Here is a 24,107-nt window from a genome sequence, read left to right as displayed (position 1 = left end):
AGAAAACAAACTCTTAGTGCCTTCGTGCTTCACCCCAGTCCCCTGGCGCTCCTGGGGGACAAGAGCTAAGCGTTCCTCAGGAGCTCTGTGCCGCAGCATGAACAGCATTTACCCAGAGGGGCCTTGGGAGTCTCCTCTGCCCAACGTATGGGATCTAGTTTGGTAAGCAGCCCACATCCTAAATGTTAAACAAGGTGGTGAGGCCTTGCTGTGGGGAATTCCTCTGTGAAGAGAGGATCTGGACCCAGCTTGAGGGGCACAGAGCCATTCTGGGTCCGCAGTCTGGTGTGGAGAAGGGCAAATTAGTGTGGCATACTTGCCCCTTCCTGTGCCCTAGGATAGTCGTGGGGACAAAGAGCAGCTGACAGCCCATAGGCACCTGTTCCAAACAGCAAGCCTGGTGGTTTGAATCTTTCCTTATAACCGGATAGACTGGTGTGGTGAGGTGTCAGCTTTCTTTGTGAAGCACTTTTTGGTTTTCTCAGTTACGATCATTATGAACGGTTCTCATATGGAACTGAAGGACAAATATGACGGTTGATATATTTCCAAATATCAAGCCTGTCTTGGAAGAGTTTGTTCCTGGGGTGGTCTGAATTCTAAAGCGAGGTTTGGAAGTAGTTGGGATGACTGTTATACCAGTGGTAGACAATCTTACAAGACACATTCTAACTGTAAAGATTATTCTGAAATGTAGCTCTTTTTCACTTGATTACTCAGTTAAAATGTTGAGCTCCCCCATGTGTGTAAAGTTTCATATTAGCCTTGGGGGTGGTGAGAGTAGACGAAAAAAGAATGAAAAAGAAAGATATGATTCTTAAGGATTTCATATACTAGCTGAAAAACTAAGAAACAAAACTGAGAAATATGAAAACATCACATATGATAACTGGCCCAGAGTCATCAGTCTCAAAGAGAGGGTTTTGGATTCGGACAGCAAGGGAAAACGTCACAGAGGAAGTGAAATTTAAGCTAGACTTTGAAGGCTAGGTAGTATTGTCATGTAGGGAAAACATGAACAGAAACACTTACAGCACAAGGTATCAAGAGGACAAAGAGGCTTTGCCGGAGGGGAAGGGGGTGGATGGAGGAGATAGGTGAGGGAGATTAAGGGGTACAAAATTCCAGTTGCAAAATAAATGAGTCATGGGTGTGAAATGTACACCGTGGGGAATATAGTCAATAATTATGTAATGTCTTTGTATGGTGACAGAGTATAACTAGACTTAACATGGTGATCATTTTGAAATGTATAGAAATATTGCATTTCTATGCTGTGTACCAGGAAATAACATAGTGTTATAGGTCAATTACACTTCAAAAACAAACCAACTCATAGAAAAAGAGATCCGATCTGAGGGAGTAGTGGTAGTGGGGGGAGGCGGAACTGGATGAAGACAGTCAAAAGGTACAAACTTCCAGTTATAAGATAGATAAGTACTAGGGATGTAATGTACACCATGATAAACATAATTAACATTGCAGTATGTTATATGTGAAAGTTGTTAAGAGGGTAAATCCTGAAGAGTTATCATCACAAGGAAAAAAATTTTTTTTCCTATTTCTTTAATTTTTTATCTATATGAGATGAAGGATTTTCACTAAACTTATTGTGGTAATCATTTCAATATGTGTAAGTCAAATCATTATGCTCTACATCTTAAACTTACACAGTGCTGTATATCAATTATATCTCAATACAACTGGAAGAAAAATAAATTACTTAGTAAAGCTAAAAAGAAATCACAGCTCACCATAACAAATAAAGTAATAATGAAAATGTTTGAAATAGTGCAAGAATTATCAAAATGTGATAGAGACATGAAGTGAGCAAATACTGCTGGAAAAACAGTGCTGATGGCCAACACAGGGTTGCTGCAACCTTTAATTTGTTAAAAAAAAAAAAAAAATGCCGTCTCTGGAAAGTGCAATAAAGTGAGGTATGCCTAGGCAGGTTTTTTTTTTCAAACAAATTGAGGGTTTGTGGCAACCCTTCATTGTCAGATAATGGTTAGCATTTTTTACAGCAAGTATTTTTAAATTACAGTATGTACATTTTTTAAAGACATAATGCTTTGCACACTTACTAGACTACAGTGTAGTATAAATGTAACTTTTATATGCACTGGGAAATCAAAAAATTTGCATGACTTGCTTTATTGAGATATTCACTTTATTGTGGTGGTCTGGAACCTGAACCCACAATATCTCTGAGGTCTGCCTGTTTATGGGGATCAGTTTTCTCTTGAAGTCCATTCTTTCTTCTAAAATCATTAAAAATTATTTTAATGCTATCCAGTTCCACTAGTCAAAATAAAAGTAATACAATAGATCTCATGTACCTTGAACTTGGATAATGTAATGATCATCTCATGTATATATGATTTTAACAGAACCCCAGGGAGGACAGTACTCAAAATGGTAAAAATTTTGAGCCAAAAGTCAACAGTTAACACTTTTTGTTGTTTTTGCTTTTATAACCTCCCTCAAGTCAGAGTGTGTGGGCAAGTGGCCATTTTATATCTGTATTTAAGGTCAATTATGTATTTGTTCTTTTTCCATATAAATGAAAGGAATGTTACCATATCTGAATTTTACTGTGAATTATACAAATAAAGGAAGCAAGCATTAAAAAAAAAAGCACACAAAAAAAGCACAAGGGGTCTGAAAAATGAAGGTATACTGTTCAGGCTAGAACAGGTCTATGGAAGGAAGATGCAGGGGACAAGGCTGAAAAGATTGGCTAGGCTATGTTGTAAAATGTTCTGAAAAGCAAAGGGGTTAATTCACCTCAGTGGCAGTGGGAAGCCACTGAAGTTTGGCAAATCTTCAGATTTTGCCTTTTATCAAATGCTCACGGGGCTTAGTGAAATTAATATATTATCTCCAAAGGTTAAAAAAAAAAAAGAGACATTCCTAAAGAACCCATTTCTTGGCACTCAGCATACTAAAGAGCCATTTTGGTCATCACAAGACCAATCTTCTGATCCTTGCTCTGCCACTGGTTCATGGAAGATGGGAAGGATAACTTCTCTAGGCCATAATTTCTAGTGTAAATAAAATGGGCTAATCAAGATCATTTCTAAAGTTCTTTCTAGCTCTAAAATCAATTCTCATTCTCCTGTCTGATGTTCTCAAAAGAAAAACCTATTACTAATGACCCATTCAATGATATTGAAATCATAGTTTTAATTATTTAAATTTGCTTATCTGTTCTAATTCTACCTGCATCCCAAAGTAGAAATTTGCACACTGGAAAGAGTCACCCACGCTTTATTCACCGAAACGTTGTATCTGTGGAGGGCACATGACTATTTTTTTGACTACTAGGCTAGCACATAAAAAATATTTTTTAACATCACACATACATATTTTTTCAAATGTACTCGAGTATGTTAGTGAGTAACATTACTGAATTGATCTTTGTTAATTTTGTACTGTCCAGGAAATGCCAATGATAAATGTCACAAATTCATTTTCAACAGGAATTGCATCCATAAAAGGACAAATTATTTTTTCTTTCTTTCTTCTTTAAATTGGCAACATGAAAATGTCCAAGCATTTCTAAAAGCAGAAGCAAAGAGCTCATGAAAACAGAAGTGTTGTGTGTGGATGTTTTGCAATCACTCCTATGGTTTCTAGAGATCAGGAAACCTTGGTTCTGGTTTCTGCTCTTCCTCCACTAGCTCTGTGAGGGCAAAGACACCATTGATCTGGTTTTACTTTTCCTTTGAAATACCTGTCACAATTAAGGCCGTTTTTCCTTTTATTGTTTTTCCTCACTCCTGGACTGAAAAACACATGTGCTGCGACTTTGTAGTCACAGCTCTCTCTCTAGGTGTGGCACATGGTACTTAATCTTAATTGAATAAATGGATTTTTTTAACTTATCTGTATATTGAGGCAGTTGGACTACATTTCCCATGTCATTTCTATCTTTATGATTCTGTGATGTATCAGAATTTACTTTGAACTAAGTCCAGACAGTTGAATTTGTCTCTTCAGCTTGAAGCCTAGCCTTTTATTGTTCATTACCACTCTTTCCAAATTAGGACATTTTTGTCCTAACATAACTCGAAGAAAGTACAAGCAGCTAGAGTGGGCCTGTATTTAGACAGGGAAGGATTCTCTGAGGGAGGGTTGCAGAATTTGCTGAACCCAATTCCTGCCTCTTGAAGTTGTGGTTTGCATCTAAAATGACAAGTTAAAGAAAAAAACTATAAAGGTAGGTAAAGGTAAATCAAACTTCAGAACAATTTCTAAGTGGAAACTTTGATGATGTCCTAAATTTTACAGATGCTAAAATTTTGTCGATGAGCCTCCCAAGAACATAATCCAGTGCTACATGGTAGTTAGTCCTTTGTGCCAACCAAACTCCAGGAACCTTAGTGAGAAGAACCATGGCCCTGCAGGTGAATATATATGTTTCTTTAATGTAAATCAAAGCCCATTACAATGCATCCTTTTACAATGAAAATCTTCACTTATTTTGGAAGCCCACTCAATTATTCTGAGCAACATTATATACAACCCAATAGATACAATGAAATCATTAACAATTCCTTCAACCCATTATAGCTAAAGTACAAAGAGTAATTGGATAATGTAGACAACCCCAACAAAAAATATTTATTCTCACACTGTATTCAACATTAGATGATATATAAAATTCAATTGGGAAAAGGAGATTTAAAAAACTGTGCTTTTTCCTTGAACCAGATTCAAACAATGAGATGAGGATAAATCCTAGGCGGGGAAGTATTTAATTCATTGTGCTTTTATGTATTTTTCTTGCTACCTAATCCTAGTTATAAACCTTACATCTGTGCCTCTGGGTACTATTTTAACTCAAGTACAACATAATACCAGGCGTTCTTTAAAATCATTTTCTATTAACTATAAAAAAAAGTATACTCAGATAAGAACCCTATAAAGTCATTTTCTTTTAGAAGGCATCAAATATTCAGGGAACTTTATTTTTAAAGGATAAATCAAATAAGACATAGCTTTCATTGACCCAAACATGCATAATCCATCCTTAATAGAAAATGCACTCAATTGGTAATTACACAAGAATACAAAGGGAATGCAACTTTACATCTGTAAAATGATTGCTCACTATAACAATTTAACAGTCAAATTAAAACACTGTACATTTAAAAAGAAAAAAAAACCCCCACACCTTAAAGCCAATTATCTAAGTAAATCAAGGGAAATTCTGACATGGAATGATTTGACTCAAAGCAAAGAATAAGGCACCTGCTATGAATTTAGAACAGTAACTTTCACTTTTAAAGTTACAATAAAATAAAATTAGTTAACCAAGACACTTGTTTTGAAGAGGGAAACAAGTGCAGGTATTGATTTCCTGGGTGAGAAAGGCAGGTGACAATGCAGATAAAAACCTACTGGCCAAGGTCAGCTGATTCCTATTCCCGAGCAGTCAAGTTCCGAAACGTCCTTAACCACTCCTCTCACTCACTTCCTCCCATACTTAGGGGTATCAGAAGCTCTGAGGTTCACGCTGTGTATAGACTAGGTAGCAGATTTCCCATCTGTTTCTCTTAAAACAGCTTATTTTAAAGAGATATCCTGAGGCAATTAACAAAGCAAGCAGCTTTCTTTCCAATTCATTAACACATAGACACCTCTCAGGCTTTTTTCAAGTTATGGCTGAGTATTTAAATAGCCAATACTTACAACTTTCAACAGTACCAGAAAGTCAAAAAACAAAACAAAACAAAAAAAAACCTGCCTTATCACTCACCCTTACCATTAGTAAAAAGAAGTCTGATCAATCATAACCTATAAAATCATACAGAAGACTAAAGACTGACCCTTATCAGTAAATCCATTTAATTTCACATGACACTTTTATGCATCTAGTACCCTAACAAAATTTTAATCATAGATCAAGAAAGAGCATTTCCAAACTAAGTGTAACTTTTTAGTTGATGTGCCTTTTTTTGGTGTTAAAAGTGCTATTAACCTGCTAAGATGTGTTATGGCACGTTGGACTCAACAGTATATCCAGGTGAGGCATCCGTTTTTAGTAGTATTTTTCCCTAAAATGTTGTCCGGCATAATAGACCCCTTTGATATATTAAAGTAATTCTGGTGAAACCAACGGTGACATAAACGAACTTTCCCTGACTTTACTCCACCATGGTTGCTTTTAGTGAAACTGAAGTGACTAAGTTACAAAATGCTCAACCAAGTTTTCTTATAGCATCTTAGGTTAGTATATTCGCTCATGCAAAATCCAAGGTAGTGTAATAGAAATAATATTGTTAAAACAGACGTTGTGGCTATAAGCATCTCCCTTTATATAGGCATTTAGAAGCTTTTTAAAACATTTTAGGTGCTAAAGATTGTGGGAAAACTAGGCTAAACTGTGTAGTTGTTCCATTTATAAGCACCTTATTACAGGACAGTTACATGACCCTATACGGGAGTGTGCTTTCAATTCAAGAGATAGTAATAAAGTGCCTAGCTATATAAAAACTGTAAGATTCCAAATTTTAAATTAAGCTAATTGCATCTACACATTAGGGTTAATAAAATCTAGGCCTTGTCTACACAAATTTAGTCTAATTATCTATATTGTTCTCTAATAACCACATTTTAAAGACTTACTCTTTACTGACTGAATAAGTAGGGCCCACTACTGTAGCTTAACAATCAAATTTTATTGCTTTATTCGTGTGGTGCTTTTGCAAGGCACTGTGGTATGGACTAGAAAACTTGGAATGACTTGTGAAGAAACCTTGGAATGACACATGAAGGATGATATGAAAAGTCATTCTGAGGCAGGATGCTTTACTGAATTGTTTTTAACCAGGGTATCAAACATCAGGAATGAGTTCAAGTTAAAATTCACAGGAGAATGGAAACATCTTAAGGTCAGTCACTTCACATGCCCATCCTGATACTTTGAATAATCTGGAAAATTGCTGTAAAGAGAAAGAGCAAATATTAAAGCATGCTTTGAATACAACAGGCCTAGCAACTGACAAATATTTATTAAGGTAGTTCAAAAACCCAAGAGTACCCTTACAATTACTTGCAAATGCTATGTAACTTCATAGTAATACGAAGTAAAGACAGGCCTCCTTTAACAGAACAACAAAATGTCCATAAGTTATTTTTTGTCTGAGTTTCCCTGAATTTTATGCCTAAATGCCTAAGACAGCAAAGTAAGTAGTCATTTTAGAAAGAAACTAAAGCACCAAAGCAAACAGGTTTTTCTAGCACATAATTATTTTGGTTTAAGCCTAAATATTAAGTATACTTGGCCTGTTATATATGCATGTTTCCTCACTCTAACAAAGCTGAAATTCAATAATCTTTAGCTTACATAAAATGCTTGGCTCTTGGCCATTTATCAGGAAAGCTTCCAATTGGAACGTTTAGGAGACAGGCAAAATAAAATGTTTAAGAGAAACCTCAGTAACTTTAAAATGTCAGAATGTGGAAAATAGAAACACGTACTTCCGTATTAACAGCTTGCATGTTAAGATGATAAATGAAGAGAGGAAAGGCATTCTGTAATCCACTTGCAGAGGCAAGAGTCTACTACTCTGAAAGCAGTCTGCCCTCGTAACTAATTTTTCCTACCATATGTCAAACGCTTCTTTAATTAAACTAAAAACATTTGTCTCACACATTAAATTGCCAACAAGGTACACTTCCTCTATAGTAAATCAATTCTTCACAGTAGCTTTACTTTATAAAATATACACAGTTTTGACATAAAGACATTACATTCTGGAACATGTTAAATTAGGTTCAAACATCCATATGTACATAATGTTCATAGGCTTCTCTTTTACAAACGTTGCAAAATATTCTACATTCTCATTCCTAGACATATTTTTGTTTTGGTCTAAATTTCTTTCAACTTGACCATTACTAAAGACCTGACCTCCTTTTTCTGCTCTCCTGTGAGCTCAAATCCAGCTGGGAGAAGTTTCTAGAGCACCACCCTCTGTGCATATGTGGGACGAGTAATTTGGTTCAGATGAAATAGAATTATGCGGAGCTCCCGGCAGGTGGGTTGAGAAGACGCGGGTAGAATTCACCATTGATGGGTCACCACGTCATCCAACCCCGTCACCCAATACCCTACCCGATGGTCGCCCCCAAAACACTTACCAGAACCACAAACAACAAAAATGAAGAGAGCCAATAACCAGGGTCCTACAGACGCCTTCTCTTCGGGAGCATTTCTCTGCAAAAAGGAAAATCCACGGTTTCTAATGCAAAAAACCTCTCTGACCCGGGCTCCCACCGCCTGCACCCCGGCCAGGTCGCTGGGTCCCCTCACCGTTCCCGAGTTTCCCACCTCCCCGAGCTCCCAGCTTCGCGTCCAGCTCGCGGCGTCGGGCTCCTGAGCCGCCCGGGTCTGGGGAGGAGAGCTCGACGCGGCCCTGGGCCCGGGCCTTAGACCCGGCTGCGGAACCGAGAGGGGCTCCCACTCGTCCCTTACCGAGGTCTTGGCGACGTTGCCGCGCTGGGTGATGTTCTTGCTGTGCTTCTCGTTGGCCATACGGATCCGCTGCTTGGCGACCATCTTCGCGGCGCGACCACCTGCCCCGGCCACCCCTCGGTCTCACTCGCTGGCCTCCTCTCGGGCCGCCGCGACCGACGCTCCGCTCCCGGTGCCCGCGCCGCCGGAGCGAGAAGGCTCTCAGGCGGGAAGCTAGCTCGGGTCCCTGGGCCTGGGCGCGGCAGGCGCGGGGGGCTGAGCGCTAGCGAGGCGCGGGCCGCCGACTAGCTGACGACACCGGGCTGTCCGGCGAGCGAGGCGGCCACTCGGGAGGAGGAAAGCAGGCCTCCGCGATATTCTCGCGCCGCCGCTCTGGCCGCCGCCTGGAGCGTGGACTAAGAGGAAGGAAGCGCAACGCAACAACCGGACAGTGCAGCCCGTCGCCGCGAACTACTTCGGGTTCGGATGCCAACGTCAGCACTGGGCGGGCTCCGCCCCGCGGAAGTGCGAGCTCCGCCTGCTGAGAAAGAGAGAGAGGGAGGGTGAAGGCAGGAGCACCGGCCGTAGCTCTGCCCTCCCACGCTCCGAATAGTAGAGCCTTAGAGCTGCGCGTGCGCATTCGGGCTCCTTTGCCTCGTCTCTCTCCAACCGGAAGTGAATTGGCTCCGAGGCTGGTAGCCCCGGAAACACCTGTTCACCGCCTCCACGCCGGGGGAGACGTGTTGGGGCCGGGTTCGGTTGTCGTGAACTCTGACCCAAGCGTATGAGTTTCTCTTTCCGGCACAAGATGGCGCCGTCCACGCCGCTCCTGACGGGTGAGTTCTGAACGAGCAAGAGACTGTTTCTTCAGAGCAATATTTTTTGTGTCTTTCCCCTTATTGACCACCCGAGAAGCCTTGGAGTCCTATTCGCCTTTTCTTGTGGCTTGCGGAAGGCCGGGGGACCTCTTGGAATTGGTGTAGCGTGGCAGTCGGAAGTGAGGCCTCGTCCTCTGGGCTCCAGCATTCTTCCCCCACCCACCCCTTTGCCCATCCATCATTCTTTCCTGACGCTTCAAGTTCTGAAGGAATAGAGGAAGGGGCGTATGAACAGAGTGCTAGTGGAGTTTGTTACCGTGGGTCTGCAATACTGGTATTACACAAACGCCTATCTGTTGACAGCCCTTGTTGACAGTGTGGAGTCATTTAGCTCTGTAATAGGGAAAAAACATAAACATTTGACTTAATCTACTAGAATAACCACACTTATTAAATACACTTGAATTTAAGTAATGCCAGATTCTGTGCTTGTTGCTTTAATTAAGTTTGGAGGACTGAGTAGCGCGAGTGGAGTTACGGTAGAGTAGGCTTTAAGTAAGTAAGACTGGTCTGGGGGAGGTAGCAGTGAGCATTATAAAGCAGCAACGTTAGAACATTAGGTTTTGAAGCTGAGGCAGAGTTTATAATGTTGGAGAAGATAATAAACTTAGTCTTGGACAATGTCTGCGATGACTCTAGATTAGAGTGATGGCTGGGAATCTCATATATGGATATCAAGTAAGGCGAAGAGAGTTAAAAGGGAAAACAAGGCTCTGATTTAAGTCACCAATAATTTAATAACATATAGAAAGAAAAAAAGCCATTGAGGAAACAAGGTTGTCTACTTTTGAGGAAAGGGTTTATTTCTCCTGAGGTTTGAAAGGACCCTTAAAAACCTTTGCACTTTTTGCCATTCTCCATTTTGAGACCTTTGTTGTTAAACACCATGCCCGTTCATATTCAGTCTGACTACCACAGTTCATTCATCAAACACTTATCAAGTACTGACTACAATTTGGTAGATAACATGCCAGACAGATACTGTTTAAACAGCATAATTACATAATTAAATGAATTTTTTTCCTGTAGCTTCATAAAGGTAGTTTTTATGTTATTCACAATTTTGGAATACTAAATGCTTATTTGAACTTTAATTTAAAAATTAGTACATTTAAAGATCTGATCCGTTTTTTTCCCTTTTGAAATCCTTACAGTGGCTCCTCACTGATTACAGGATGAATTCCATCCTGTTTAGCATAGTATATGGAACTCTTTATAATCCCTGAATAGCTCTTGGCATTCATTTTATTCCATGCCACCTCATCCTATTTTGTTCTCCATCAATATTGAACTGCTTATAAAACCCTTGAACAACCTATTTCCTCAATCTAGGACTATCGTCTTTCTCTTGATTTGGCTGACTTCTTTTTATCTTTTGAATTTCATTTTAGACATCATTACTTTGTGAAGTCTTTTGTCAGTCTTCACAGATAGTCTCTCACCAGGCTGTTTTTGAACCTCATAAATACTTGATTTTTTTTCCCCACTTATCATGGAGGATAATATCTGGTTGTTTAGATACTTTTCTCCCCTGCTAGATTGTGAACTTCTTAATGGCAGAGGCAGAATCTTATTCATTGGTGTCTTCTCAGTACCAGGTACAATGCCTGGTAAATAATAAACATTGTATGTTTAATGGAGGGCTAAATTAATGAAGGATAGCCACTTTATTTGTAGTCAAATTAATCAAGAATGACAATCTTCTTACAGTGCTTAAAATCAAGGACTTAGTAAGAGCTTAAGGGTCATCTAGTCAGTCTGCTGCTTGTATTCTCATAGTGGCCCGTAGAAATTAAGTTGTCAGATTCACATGGCAAATTGGCAGAGTCAGGATTATATTCAATCATTCAACCCGATGGTCCATTTTTCTTTCACTAGAGCACACTGATTAATCTTTTAAACATTTTTAGTATAGGTATTTTAGTTAATAATAGATTATTTTACTTATAAAATCCTTTTTTAAACTTACACTCATGGAATTTTGAAGTTGTGAATAATTAAATATTATACAGTAAATTTTATTAGTTATGATTTTTAATTGGAAATGACAAAAAGCTAAAGCAGGTGAAAAGGGGATTTTTTAATCTCATATAATGTTAAAGCTTCTAATGTTACACCCAGGTACTCACATGATTCCAGAAATCTGTTTTTATTCATCTGGGGCTCTTGCTTTCGTTTTGATTAAATTTATTCTCAGGTTAATGTCCTAATTGGGAGCTCCATGTTTCCATTCAACCAGCTCAGCAGCCCCAAAAGAAAAAGTACATTAGTATTGGTGCCAGTCTCGAGGCTGGCTGTCTTTGGCTTGGCTCGGCTCTTGCTCATCTTTGAATTTCTTTCTTTCTTTCTTTCTTTCTTTCTTTCTTTCTTTCTTCCTTTCTTCCTTTCTTCCTTTCTTCCTTTCTTCCTTTCTTCCTTTCTTCCTTTCTTCCTTTCTTCCTTTCTTCCTTTCTTCCTTCCTTCCTTCCTTCCTTCCTTCCTTCCTTTCTTCCTTCCTTCCTTCCTTCCTTCCTTCCTTCCTTTCTTTCTTCTTTCTTTCTTTCTTTCTTTTCTTTCTTTCAATTGAAATATAGTCAGTTACAGTGCATCAGTTTCTGGTATACAGTATAATGTTTGTCATACATATACATGCATATAATTGCTTTCATATTCTTTTCCATTATGGGTTACTATAAGACATTGAATATAGTTCCCTGTGCTATACAGCAGAGATTTGTTTTCTATTTTACATATAGTAGTTATATGCACACATTGAACTCCCAATTTATCCCTTCCAACCTCCTTTCCCCCAGATAACCATAAATTTGTTTACTGTATCTGTAAATCTATTTCTGTTTTGTACCTAAGTTCATTAGTGTCTTCTTTTTTCTTTTCCTTTTCTTTCTTTTTTTTTTTTTTTTTTTTTTTTAGATTCCACATGTGAGTGATATCATATGGTTTTTTTCTTCCTCTCTCTGGCTTGCTTCACTTAGAATGACGATCTCCAGGTTTGTCCATGTTGCTGCAAATGGCATTATTTTATTATTTTTTGTGGCTGAGTAGTATTCCATTTTATATCTACCACAGCTTCTTTATCTAGTCATCTATCAATGGACATTTAGGTTGTTTCCATGTCTTGGCTATTGTATATAGCACTGCTATGAACATTGGGGTGCATGTATCTTTTTGAAATTTAGTTCCCTCCAGATACATGCCGAGGAGTGGGATTGCTGGATCATATGGTAAGTCTGTTTTTAGTTTCTTGAGGAATCTCCCTATTGTTTTCCATAATGGCTGCACCATACTGCATTCCCACCAACAGTGTAGGAGGGTTCCCTTTTCTCCACAGCCTCTCCAGCAGTTATCATTTGTAGACTTTTGAATGATGGCCATTCTGTGAATTATTCCATTTTTAATCAGGTCACCAAGACTAATTATATTCTCACCCCTGGATATGTCCTAAAAGTCTCCTTAAACGGGGAGCCTGGATGCTAGGCATGTAGACCATTAATGGTCCTTACATGAAGACCATATTGTCCAATCAGCTTGCCTAGTTGAAGCCATTAAGATAATCAAAATTGAGTTATTTTTCTAAATTTATATATATTTCAGTGGTTGTAAGGATTGGAAAAAGTATATTATAATAATCATCAGTGCTTGCTTTGGCAACACATATACTAAAATTGGAATGATACAGAGAAGATTAGCATGGCCCCTGCACAACGATGACACGCAAATTCGTGAAGTGTTCCATATTGTTTAGATAAACAAGATTATACTGTATAGCACAGGAAATATATACAAGATCTTGCGGTAGCTCACAGCAAAAAAAAAATGTAATAAATATATGTATGTTTATGTATAACTGAAAAATTGTGCTTTGCACTGGAATTTGACACAACATTGTAAAATGACTATAACTCAATAAAAAATGTTTAAAAAATTAAATTAAGTTAAATTACATTTAAAAATTTTTTAAAAAAAGGAATAATCATCATATCTTTGGCATGGGCCCTTTGTTTGCTGAAGCCCAGTAACTGTTTTCTCATATTAACTCAGGCCTAGAGCAATAAATGGTATGTGAGTATCTAGAAAGACTAGTTAAGTTTTAAAAAGATATAATATAGGTACAATATTTTATGTAATTATTGTTTTTAAGCAGCTATTCTGTGTGGAACTCTGGCATTTATTTGTTGCTTTAATGCAAAGTACTGTGCATTCTAGATTTTTCTTTCTAATAGAACATATTGTTGATCCCTTTTGATTAAAAGGGTAAAGCATTAAAAAGAAGGAATTATAGCAAGGGTCAATACACTGTATTAAGCTACTCCTACATTTTATTCACAGTTTTACGTTTAGTCGCTTATAATTAAAATGAATTCCTCATTAGGAATATAGAAAAATTGTTTCAGTTATTAAACAGTTTTTGAGTCCATATTTATTTTTGCTTTTATTTACCTATAATGCAGTTTATGTTCTGTTATGAACCTGATTTTGTGTTTCTTCTGATAAACTTTGTCTATCCATGTATTCACATTTGTTTAAGTTGCTTAAACTGGGAATCCAGTATAGTATCTTAGTGGTTCCAAAATGTCTTGCAGCACTTTCTCACAGTTTTGCTTCTATGTAGGGAAGTGTGAAATAAAATATTTGCTTTAAATAATGTGTGTGTGAACAAAACTATATGTATGAACAAAAATGTAATGAGTCACTATAATTTTTAGGATGAATTCAATTGATAATTAGTTCCCCTAAAATAGACATACCTATTGTAAAGCATCATGTACCAAGAAGGTTGTCTACTTTATGGGAACCAATGTATCATCAGTATTAACGTGGCTTTCATGTATACTTTTGTCTTGTGGAATATGTTTTTACCTTAGTACAAAAATCTTGGGTCTATTTTAATTTTAATTTAACACTTTTGTCCAGTATTCCCAAGCAAAACCATTCTTAAGAAATGTTGAAAAACTTTTGATTAGTTTAATTTCTTGCCATATTGTGAGCAAAACATTACTTTAAAAAATGGTAGGTAACCTCCTTGGTTAAGTTTATTTCAAAAAAAAGTTATTTCTAGGTGTTTTGTTTTTTTGGGTTTTTTTTTTTTTTTTTTTTTTTTTTTTTTTTTTTTTGGTGTAATGGAAATGTCTCTGCCAGTTATAAAATTCTGGTTTTTGAAGTGAAAAAAAAATGGTAGGTTTAAAAAAATGAATTAAAAAGAAAATGGTAGGTTTATGAAAAGCCTTTTTTTAAATACAAATTAAGACTTATAAGAATTTGCCAAAAACAGTAGAGTTCCCGGTTACCCTTCACCTAGCTTTCCCCAATGATAATGTCTTATATAACTATAGTATATTATTAAAACCAGGAAACTGACACTGGTATGGTAGTATTTATTAAACTACTATCCTTATTTGGATTTTACCAATTTGTGTGTGTATATATTGTGCTAAGAAATGTTATCACATGTGTAGATTCATATAACCACCACTATTAGGATATAGAACTGTTTCATCACCACAAAGATGTTACTCTTTTATAGTCAGACCCTCCTGCCAACTGTAAGCGTTGGCAACCACTGATCTGTCATCTATTACAATAACTTTGTCATTTCAAGAGTGTTACATAAGTGTAATCACAGAACATGTAACCTTTGAGTTTTTGTTTTTAAAGTTTTTCTTATTTAGAATGTGAATATGTGCATGTTGAAAAGCATTTGATTAATTTGACTCAGGATTTTGCTTCTCCAGGAACTAAAACCAGTAATTGAAAACAACATTAGACTGAATGCTATTTGAGCAAGAAAAACATGGCACTTTTCACCCTGATTTTTGTGTCAATATTGCCCTCTGAGATTTTGGGTTAATAATCTGCATGAAAAAGTGTGGGTTGTAAAATGATTATAAATCAATAAAAAATGTTAAAAAAAAAAAAAAAAAGAAAGAAAGAAAGAAAGAAGAAGTGTGGGTTAAGTGGGAGTTTTGCCTCCCTGCTCCTTTCTTAGTTTATTTTGGCTCCTGTAACAAAAATACCGTAGACTGGGTGGCTTATAAACAACAGAAATTTATTTCTCACAGTTTTGGAGACTGGGAAGTCCAAGATCAAGGCACTGACAGGTCCAGTGTCTGGTGAGTGCCTGCTTACAGGTTCACAGGCAGCCATTCTCCCATGTCTTCACAAGGTGGGAGAGACAAAGGAACTCTTTGGGGCCTCGTTCATGAGGGCACTAATCCTGTTCATAAGGGCTGCCTTTATGACCTATTTATCTCCCTAAAGCCCCTTCAAATCCTTTAGGAATTAAGTGTTTTTTGTTGGTGGTGGTGGTGGTTTTTTGTTTTGTTTGTTTTGTTTTTTGTTTTTCGGTGTTTTTTTTTTTACATTTTTTAATTGAGTAATAGTTATTTTACAATGTTGTGTCAAATTCTAGTGTAGAGCACAATTTTTCAGTCTTACATAAATATATATATTCATTGTCACTTTTTTTTTTGCTATGAGCTACCACAAGATCTTGTATATTTTTCCCTATGCTATACAGTATAATCTTGTTTATCTATTCTGCATTTTAAAATCCCAGTCTGTCCCTTCTCCCTCCCCATCCCCTTGGCAAACACAAGTTTGTATTCTATGTTTATGAGTCTGTTTCTGTTTTGTATTTATGTTTGTTGTTTCTTTGTTTTTTTGTTTTGTTGTTGGTTTTGGTTTTTTTGGGGTTCCTCATATAAGCTATTTCATATGGTATTTTTCTTTCTCTTTCTGGCTTACTTCACGTTGAATGACATTCTCCAGGAACATCCATGTTGCTGCAAATGGCGTTATGTTGTCAGTTTTTGTGGCTGAATAGTATTCCATCGTATAAATATACCACATTTTCTTTATTCAGTCATCTATTGATGGACATCTAAGCTGCTTCCATGTCTTGGCTATTGTAAATAGTGCTGCTATGAACATTGGGGTGCAGGTGTCATTTTGAAGTAGGGTTCCTTCTGTATAGATGCCCAGGAGTGGGATTCCTGGGTCCTATGGTAAGTCTATTCCTAGTCTTTTGAGGAATCTCCATATTGTTTTCCACAGTGGCTTTCCTTGCTTCCCTCTCCCACTCTTAATGATTTAGATGTCTTCTTTTACATTTTGTGTTTATTCTTTTTGTAATTCATGGCAGTTCTCTCCTTTCCAGTTATGAGTTTCTCATTTTTGTAGCATCCTGCTTCTTTTCTATTTAGAGTAGACCTGTCAATATTTCTTTTAGCATGGGTTTAATGTTGCTAATCTCTTTTAGTTTTTGCTTGTCTGTGAAGTTCTTTATCTCTTCTTCTATTCTAAAGGATAGCCTTGCTGGATAGAGTATCCTAGGCTGCATCATTTTTTCATTCAGGACTTTAAATATATCTTGCCACTCCCTTCTGGCCTGTAGTGTTTGTGTAGAGAAATCAGCTGAGGGCCTTATGGGGGTTCCCTTGTAAGTCACTCTTTGTTTTTCTCTTGCTGCCTTTAGGATCATTTCTTTATCCTTGACTCTGGCCATCTTGATTATGATATGTCTTGGTGTGGGTCTGTTTGGATTCTTCCTGTTTGGGACCCTCTGAGCCTCCTGTACTTGGATATCTGATTCCTTTAGGTTTGGGAAGTTTTCAGTCATGATTTCTTCAAATACGTTTTCAATCCCCTTTGTTCTTTCTTCCCCTCCTGGAACCCATATTACATGTAGATTGGCACACTTTCTATTATCCCGTAGGTCCCTTATATTGTTTTCATTGTTTTTTATTTGTTATTCTCTCAGCTGTTCTGATTGGGTGCTTTCTGTTTTCCTGTCTTCTAGGTCACTTATTCGTTCCTCTGCATTATCTAGCCTGCTTTGTACAGCCTTTAGGTCAGTTCTCATCTCAGCAAATGAGTTTACTAATTCCACTTGGTTCTTCTTTATAGCTTCTGTTTCATTTTTGACATATTTTATATCTCCAAACACTATTTCTTTTAGTTCGTTCAGTACTTTGATCACTCCTTTTTTGAAATCTTGATCTAGTAGGCCATCAATGTCTATTTCCTTGATCGTGCTTTCAGGGGATTTCTCTTGATCTTTTAATTGGGAGTGGTTCTTCTGCTTCTTCATATTGCTCATATCTCTCTGGCACTGTGGCTTAAGGGGTATCAGTTACCTAGTTCTCCAGGAGACAGTGTGCTCTTAATGATTTTATTGAGAGGTCTTTGTGTCTTCGCCCTGTTTTGTGAACTCAGCTTGCTGTTTCCAGAGGCCCTCTGTTGGCACCCTCATCTGCGCTGCTCCCATTGGCTGTCGGCTAGCATATTGCGCCCCCTCCTAACACTGGGTCACATGCTGAGCTCTTACTCGGTGGGCGGGCGGGTTACTCCCCCTCCTGATGCTGCAGTCAGATGCTGCGCTTGGGTGGAGGCAGGTGGGCAGATCGCGCCCCCTCCCAGCACTGTGGTCAGGTGCTCCGTTCCTGCCAGGAAGGCGGGAGGCCGCCCGCCCTCTCCCGGCGCTGCTCTGTGCAGCTGCCCACTCCGCCTCGGGTCGGCGCTCGGAAGGTGGGCTCAGGGAGGACCGCAGAACGGCCCCACCCCTGCTCCATGCCAAATCTCAGCTCCTTGTTTGTCTTGGCGGCGCAAGTTCTCTGAGGTGCCAGGGCAGAAAGAGCCTATCTTCCTTGGGCTGTGAACAAGTCTCAGTCCTGCCTAGGAGGTTGTGGAGATCCCACGGATTCAGGTCTCGGCCCCGCCCCTGCCCGGGAGCTGCGCACAGGAGATGGCCGCTGTGGCTGCGCCCCACCTCTCTTCTCGAGAGAAGCGCCAGTAACGGCAGCGCAGGTCTGAGGAGACAAAGGCTACAGCGCCCTTCCCCCCAGGGCACACTAGCTATATTGCTTTGCTTTTTTTGCAATTTATGGAGGACTGAGGTGGTTCTGCTCTGTATCCCCTCCCAGCCACGGCACTCAGCACCCTGCAGTCACCTGCGGCTGCCTCAGTGCAGCCGCCCCTGTGCTCCGCCCAGCTCGGGCAGCCTGTCCCGGCCCCCAGCTGCCGGCTCGCGTCTCGGGCTGGGTGTCATGGGGACCCTCCATGCCCATTTAACTCAGTTCTGTCGGTCAAGGAGTGCTCAGGGTGGATCTGAACCTCGGAGGCTCCCCCTTCGTCCTGCTGGCCTCTCTGCTGGAGGGGGGAGACCCAGTGAACAAGTGCCAGTCCTTCTTTGCCGCTCCCTCCCCGCCGGATCGGTCCCGCACTGTTTTGCTTTTTCTTCTTTCTTTTTTCCTTTACTCCTACCAGACTTTTGGTGTCTTTGTCTTTCAAAGAGGGCGATGTTCTGTTGGAGTTCGGCAGGTGTTCTGGTTGGCTAAGCAGGTCCGTAGATGTGAGTTTTGGTGTATTTGTGGGAGAGGGTGAGCTACCAGCATCATTCTACTCCACCATCTTGCTTCTCTCTCGAAAAAAAGGAATTAAATCTTGTTATATGAATTTGGGGTGGGGATACACATTCAGTCTACAGCAACTCTTTGGGGATCTTCTGCATAGCTTAGTTTGAGATGTAGGTATGATATAGAAATTTTGCAAACAAAAAACCTTGTACCTGTACTGGTTGCCGTGAATACCTGAAAGTTCCTACTGCTGTGGCCAGAAGGCTATCTTCATGGATTCCTTCATGGATTCTGAGGTACAGCCACCACTTTAGTATAACATACAAAAGCTTTGAATTTTCTCCAGGTAAAGATTGTGGTCAGTAATGATGACAAAGTCAAAAAATATAGAGGACCAAGGTCACTGGTTACAAGTGTCATGAGAACACAAGAAGCTGAGATGAATGGGAGAAACCTTTTTTTTCTTTTTTTGGCAGTGACTTTAGGCATATATTCTTGGGACTTCCAGCCAAGGCAATGAAACATGGTTTCATCAAATCATATGCAACATTTGAAAAATATACTGTGGCTTCATTGGGAGTATATTGACAATCGTCCATTTTGTTTTCCTAGGTGAATATGAGAATTCTGAAAGGGCTCTTAGTGAGTTAAATTGCCACTGCAGCTTGTGAGAGGGATCTCATTAGGCTGACAGAATTTTATGTAACCTAGTGATAACGTGTAATCTGATCACTATAAATTCCCTAGTTTGGGAAATTCATTTTTTATTAATTCCTCAAATAAATGTTTGTTAAAACCTTAATTATAGTATTAAGAAAAGAGTGGCCTATTTTCTTCTAAATCATAATGTGTCATATAGTATATTGTAACAGGGATTAGTTCGGTGACAAGAAAGAGCACAGCTTTGCCTGTGTTGTAAGAGAATTTTGATGCAACGTTTGACCTTAGACAAAAGGTTGAGAAGCCATTGAGAATTTTTGATGCTAAAGAATTAAACTTCATAGATTAGCAATGACTTACTGCATAGCACAGGGAATTACATTCAATAACTTGTAGTAATCTATAATGAAAAAAATATATATATGTATAACTGAATCACTATGCTGTATTCCAGAAACTAATACAGCATTGTAAGTCAACTATACTTCAATTCTTAAAAAAAGTTTGGAAAAAGGGGGAAAAAAGAAAAAAAAGAATTAAACTTCATAGTTTTCAAGTCTTCTAGGAAAACATTTTCTGTCACAAAATTTTTCTGCATTTAGTCTTAGCCAAAAAGCCAGGAAGAAGCAGTGGTACAAAATGTTTCTTAAATGTATTACAGAGTTTTAGAATAGATATCTTCACTGTTTCATTCAAGGTATAGCAGGAGACTGAGCTTCTTTGAAATCATTATCTTGAGTGCAGTGATGGATTTGTTTTTTTAAGATCCCTAATGCCTAGCACATAGAGCTATGTGGGGGTTAGATCATATAGAGCCTTGTAAATGGTGGTATGAGGAACTTAGATTTTGATGTATGCAGAACACTTTGGTAGGTTCCATTTTATTCAAGAGCAAACTACCCCTCAGTGTAGTTTGGCGACACAGTGTAGTATATAAGGAAACATAGTGCCCAGTTATATACTTGTAGATGTGTAACAAGGAACTCATCATTCAATGTTTACTCACTTATATTTCATCTCCTCTAGAATGATGCTCCACGAATACCTAGATTTTTATCTTGTTCATCAAAGTTATTTTATTTTGTTCTAACTGTTTTAAAGATGTTAAATGTTTTATTTATTTTTATGAAGCCACTCAGTCTGTGGCCTTTTTTAAAAAATTTTTTTTAAAGACCTTTTTTTAAAATTTTTTATTTATTTTTGTTTTTGGTGAGAGAGGGTAATTTGGTTTATTTATTGATTTTTAATCCATACCCTCGTGCATGCTAAGCATGAGCTCTACCATTTGAGCTATACTCTCCCCCCATTCTAACTTTAAATGATTTACTTTGGAAAGGTTAACTGTATTATTTTCAATATCTGAAAATTGAGCTAATTAATTTACAGGTAGAAAATTCATGTTATGAGAACCGTCCCTTGAGAAGGGAAAGGAAGTAGAGATCAGAGTTGGAGCCCAAAGTGTCCACTATCTACCAGCTCTACTGCTTTCCAAGTAACCAGGAGAAGAGTGGGAGATTTGTGAGTAGCTGGCAGAAAAGGAAGCAGATGAAATTGTTGCCGTGGACTTCAGTAAAACTTTTTCTTTTCTTCAGCTCTTACACTGTTGCTGCTAGCAAGAATTCTAGCTGATAAAACAGTAACTCATCACTAAGTCCTGTCAACTTTTCTCTTAAATATTGAACACTTATTCTCCACTTCCCATTTCCACTGGCAACCCTAGTGCGAGTCCTTGTGTTCTCTCCTGTGGGACTCCTGCAGAGCCGCCTCGAATAGTCTCTTCACACCCACTCTTACTGCCTCCTGGTTCTCTTCTGTACCGTGTACCACATTGACCTTTTCACAATCCAAATCTGGTTTTTAAAAATCTGCCTAAAACTTTTTTGAAGTTTCCCACCATTCTTAGGCTACAGACCAACATTGCCTAACTTAGGCCACAGGATCCTGCTTGGTCTGAGCCCTGCTGTCTTCTCCAGCTTCAGCACCTTCCAGCCACACAGGCCTCTTTCCGTTCCTCTGACACTGTCATCGCTCTTGCCATTGAGTTTCTGCACTTGTTACTGTTCTCCTTGCTTGTTAACTTCTATTCATCGTTCACATCTCAGCACACAAATCATTTACTCAAGGATGCTTTCCCTAATCTTCCATTTTTAGATCAAAAGTCCAATCACTCACTCTAGTAGTCCCTTATACTTTCCTTGGCAGCACTAAACACAGTTATATATTTGACTAATTATTTGATTAGTGAGGTCAGGGCTCAGGCTGTTTCCCTTCCTGTTGTATCTCCAGTCAGTACTCAAAATGGGGCCTAGACAGTATTTTCCCCCACAATAATCATTTGTTGAATGAGCGAATTATTTTATTTGGTTCAGCTTTAGAAACTTCTAAATCAGCCATTTTAAAAAGAATAATCTAGTTCTGTACATGTTTTGCTGATTTAATCTTGAACTTTGTTACCACTTAATTTTTTTAGGTTATTACTGTCATTGGGTGCTTAGTAAATGAAAGTCTCATCCTACTTGTTCTCTTAGTTTGAGAAATTTTAAATACATTAATAATGTTTTACATCTTTTAAGAACTTCGAATGAATATAGACTATATTTTCATGTTATTATTTTATATAAAGCACAGTGTTCTAATGTTTACATTTTGCAGATTAGGGCACAAAGGCAGAGGTGGTGATGTATTGAAGGTTCCACACCCAGATAGGAACTGAAGTCTGCCTTTGAGTTCATGTCCTTTCTACTACAGTACAACTGCCTTTCACTGGTGACAGTTAACAGTTTTGAATTTTTATTTATAAAAGTTACTTGAGAGTAAGCTGATACAAAGAAGATTTAACTTAGACTCAGCTTCTAATTCTGTTTCCAGCAGCCATAAATTTTGAAAATGAGATTATAAAATAATGTGAAAACATAATATTAAGATCACTTTTTTCCATTTGAATGAAGGAATATAAGTATGAATGTTGTATCTCAATGCATATGCATAGATTTGTTGTAAAACAGATAAGAGTAGATTTAGTAAAGTAGCTTCCTTAGAGACTAAATGAATATGCTTTATAGGAAAAAAAAATAAGAATGAAATTACCTGTCTTTAGTCAGTTCAGGCTACTGTAATGAAGTACCACATTCGTTGGTAGCTTATATATAACAGAAATTTCTTTCTTACAGTTCTAGAGGCTAGAAATCTTAGGCCAGGGTGCCAGCGTGGCTGGGTTCTGGAGAGGACCCTCTTTTTGGTTGGTGACTGCCAACCTACTGTATCATCATGTATTTTCTTTGCTCTTCTTATAAGGGTACTAATTTCATTCATGAGGACTCCACCTTTGTGATCTAATAACACCCCACCAAAGGCTCCATCTCCAAATACCATCGCATTGGGATTAGGGTTTCAACGTGAGGATTTTGTGGAAACACAATCAATCTACTCCTTACCTGTTTATTTCTCAGCAGTTATATGATTTCATGCAAAAGAGCAAGAAAAATGTATTCTTTTAATGCTAATGTTCTTTAGTTTTATGAAATGTTTAATAATTTCATTAATATTTTGATGGAAAGCTTTTTGTTTTTTAAGACATTTATGATAATTGAGTATTTATCAAAGTAATGGTGATTCTTTCCATTTTCTTTCTTTAGTCCGAGGATCAGAAGGACTATACATGGTAAATGGACCACCACAGTTTACAGAAAGCACAGTGCTTCCAAGGTAGGGTTTATTTTGTCAGGTGATGTTATCAAGAACTATATAATACATTCTAAATCATTTTTGTTATATTCTGAACAAGAAAGAAAAAGAACAGATAAACTAGTTTCTTCAGACATGTTATGTAGTGTTAACAGAAGATGGAAAGAATGCATATTCTCTATCAAGAAAGTGATCTTTAGATTTGAAAATCATAGCTTAAGCATATTTGAAAGAAAACAGGAGGGACCTACTATATAGCACGGGGAACCATATTCAGTTTCTTACAATGACATATAATGGAAGGGAGTCTGAAAGGAAAAAAAAAATATATATATATATATATGTATGTGTATGTGTAACTGAGTCACTATGCTGTACACTTGAAACTAATATTGTAAATTAACTACACTTTAATAAAAATTTGTTTTAAATAAATAAAAAGAGAAAAGGTGTAGACAACAGTGTAATTGAGTTCATGCCTCTAGCTTAGGATTTTATCTTAGAGAATGGGGGAAAACTTGCAAATATGATAACCAAACCACTGCCTATAATCTTCATGAAATCATAGAATGAGAAAGATACAAGGAAGGAAGAAGTATGAAACAAAGTGTACATATATATATATATATGTAGCTAGATAAAAACAGATATTTTTCTCAAAAAGAAACATTGAAAGGATAAACCAAAAACTAATAAAGGTGATTATCTAGGGGGAGAGAGAAGTACAAATGCAGGGGACATGTTGGTTAATGAACTTTGATATATGTAGTTTTGACTTTGGGCCATGTAATTGTTTTAAATTTTAAAAAATTAAAGTGGAAAATGGAAATAGGTGCTTTTATATTAAGTAGGGGACATAACCATATGATGATGTGCAGAATTCTTAAATGCGTCCAGTAGTTTTATTGTAAACAGACAATTGATACTGTAGAATAAAACAAATAAATAGTTAATGTCATTTGGAATGAAGATTTTCGACATAAAAGTGAAGGAGGGATAGACTTGCATATATCAATGTGAACTCATAATTTCTTTTCATACAAACATTTTATTTCCTAGTTCTGTCCA

General features: G+C 37.9%; 2 protein-coding genes and 1 non-coding gene across 5 annotated transcripts in view; 2 read left to right on the top strand and 1 right to left on the bottom strand.

Annotated features, from left to right (window-relative positions):
- Window positions 1-4,413: 4,413 nt before the first annotated feature.
- On the bottom strand, window positions 4,414-8,940 carry SERP1 (stress associated endoplasmic reticulum protein 1). The gene is made up of 3 exons (XM_032486451.1): window positions 8,489-8,940; window positions 8,155-8,230; window positions 4,414-6,953 (listed from the first exon to the last, which is right to left on the bottom strand). Exons 1-3 carry the CDS (start codon window positions 8,570-8,572, stop codon window positions 6,913-6,915), a joined length of 201 nt encoding a protein of 66 aa, XP_032342342.1. The 5' UTR covers window positions 8,573-8,940; the 3' UTR covers window positions 4,414-6,912.
- A 242-nt stretch (window positions 8,941-9,182) lies between these two features.
- The window catches only part of EIF2A (eukaryotic translation initiation factor 2A), a 40,942-nt gene continuing 26,017 nt past the window's right edge, over window positions 9,183-24,107 (top strand). Inside the window, exons 1-3 of one of the 3 annotated variants that reach the window (XM_032486367.1) lie at window positions 9,261-9,303; window positions 12,256-12,264; window positions 22,991-23,060. In XM_032486367.1, coding sequence (XP_032342258.1) covers window positions 9,276-9,303; window positions 12,256-12,264; window positions 22,991-23,060 — 107 coding nt within the window. In that variant the 5' untranslated portion in view covers window positions 9,261-9,275. Of the gene's footprint in view, window positions 9,304-12,255; window positions 12,265-22,990; window positions 23,061-24,107 lie in introns of all 3 variants that reach the window. The other 2 variants (XM_006189102.3, XM_032486381.1) reach the window with 2 other exon arrangements.
- LOC116666686 lies at window positions 12,978-13,084 on the top strand. The gene has a single exon (XR_004323594.1). It is a non-coding gene; the product is annotated as a U6 spliceosomal RNA (small nuclear RNA).

This window comes from Camelus ferus, chromosome 1, assembly GCF_009834535.1.
Source record: "Camelus ferus isolate YT-003-E chromosome 1, BCGSAC_Cfer_1.0, whole genome shotgun sequence".
Classification (NCBI taxonomy): domain Eukaryota; kingdom Metazoa; phylum Chordata; class Mammalia; order Artiodactyla; family Camelidae; genus Camelus; species Camelus ferus.
This window is presented reverse-complemented; position numbering and strand designations above follow the sequence as displayed.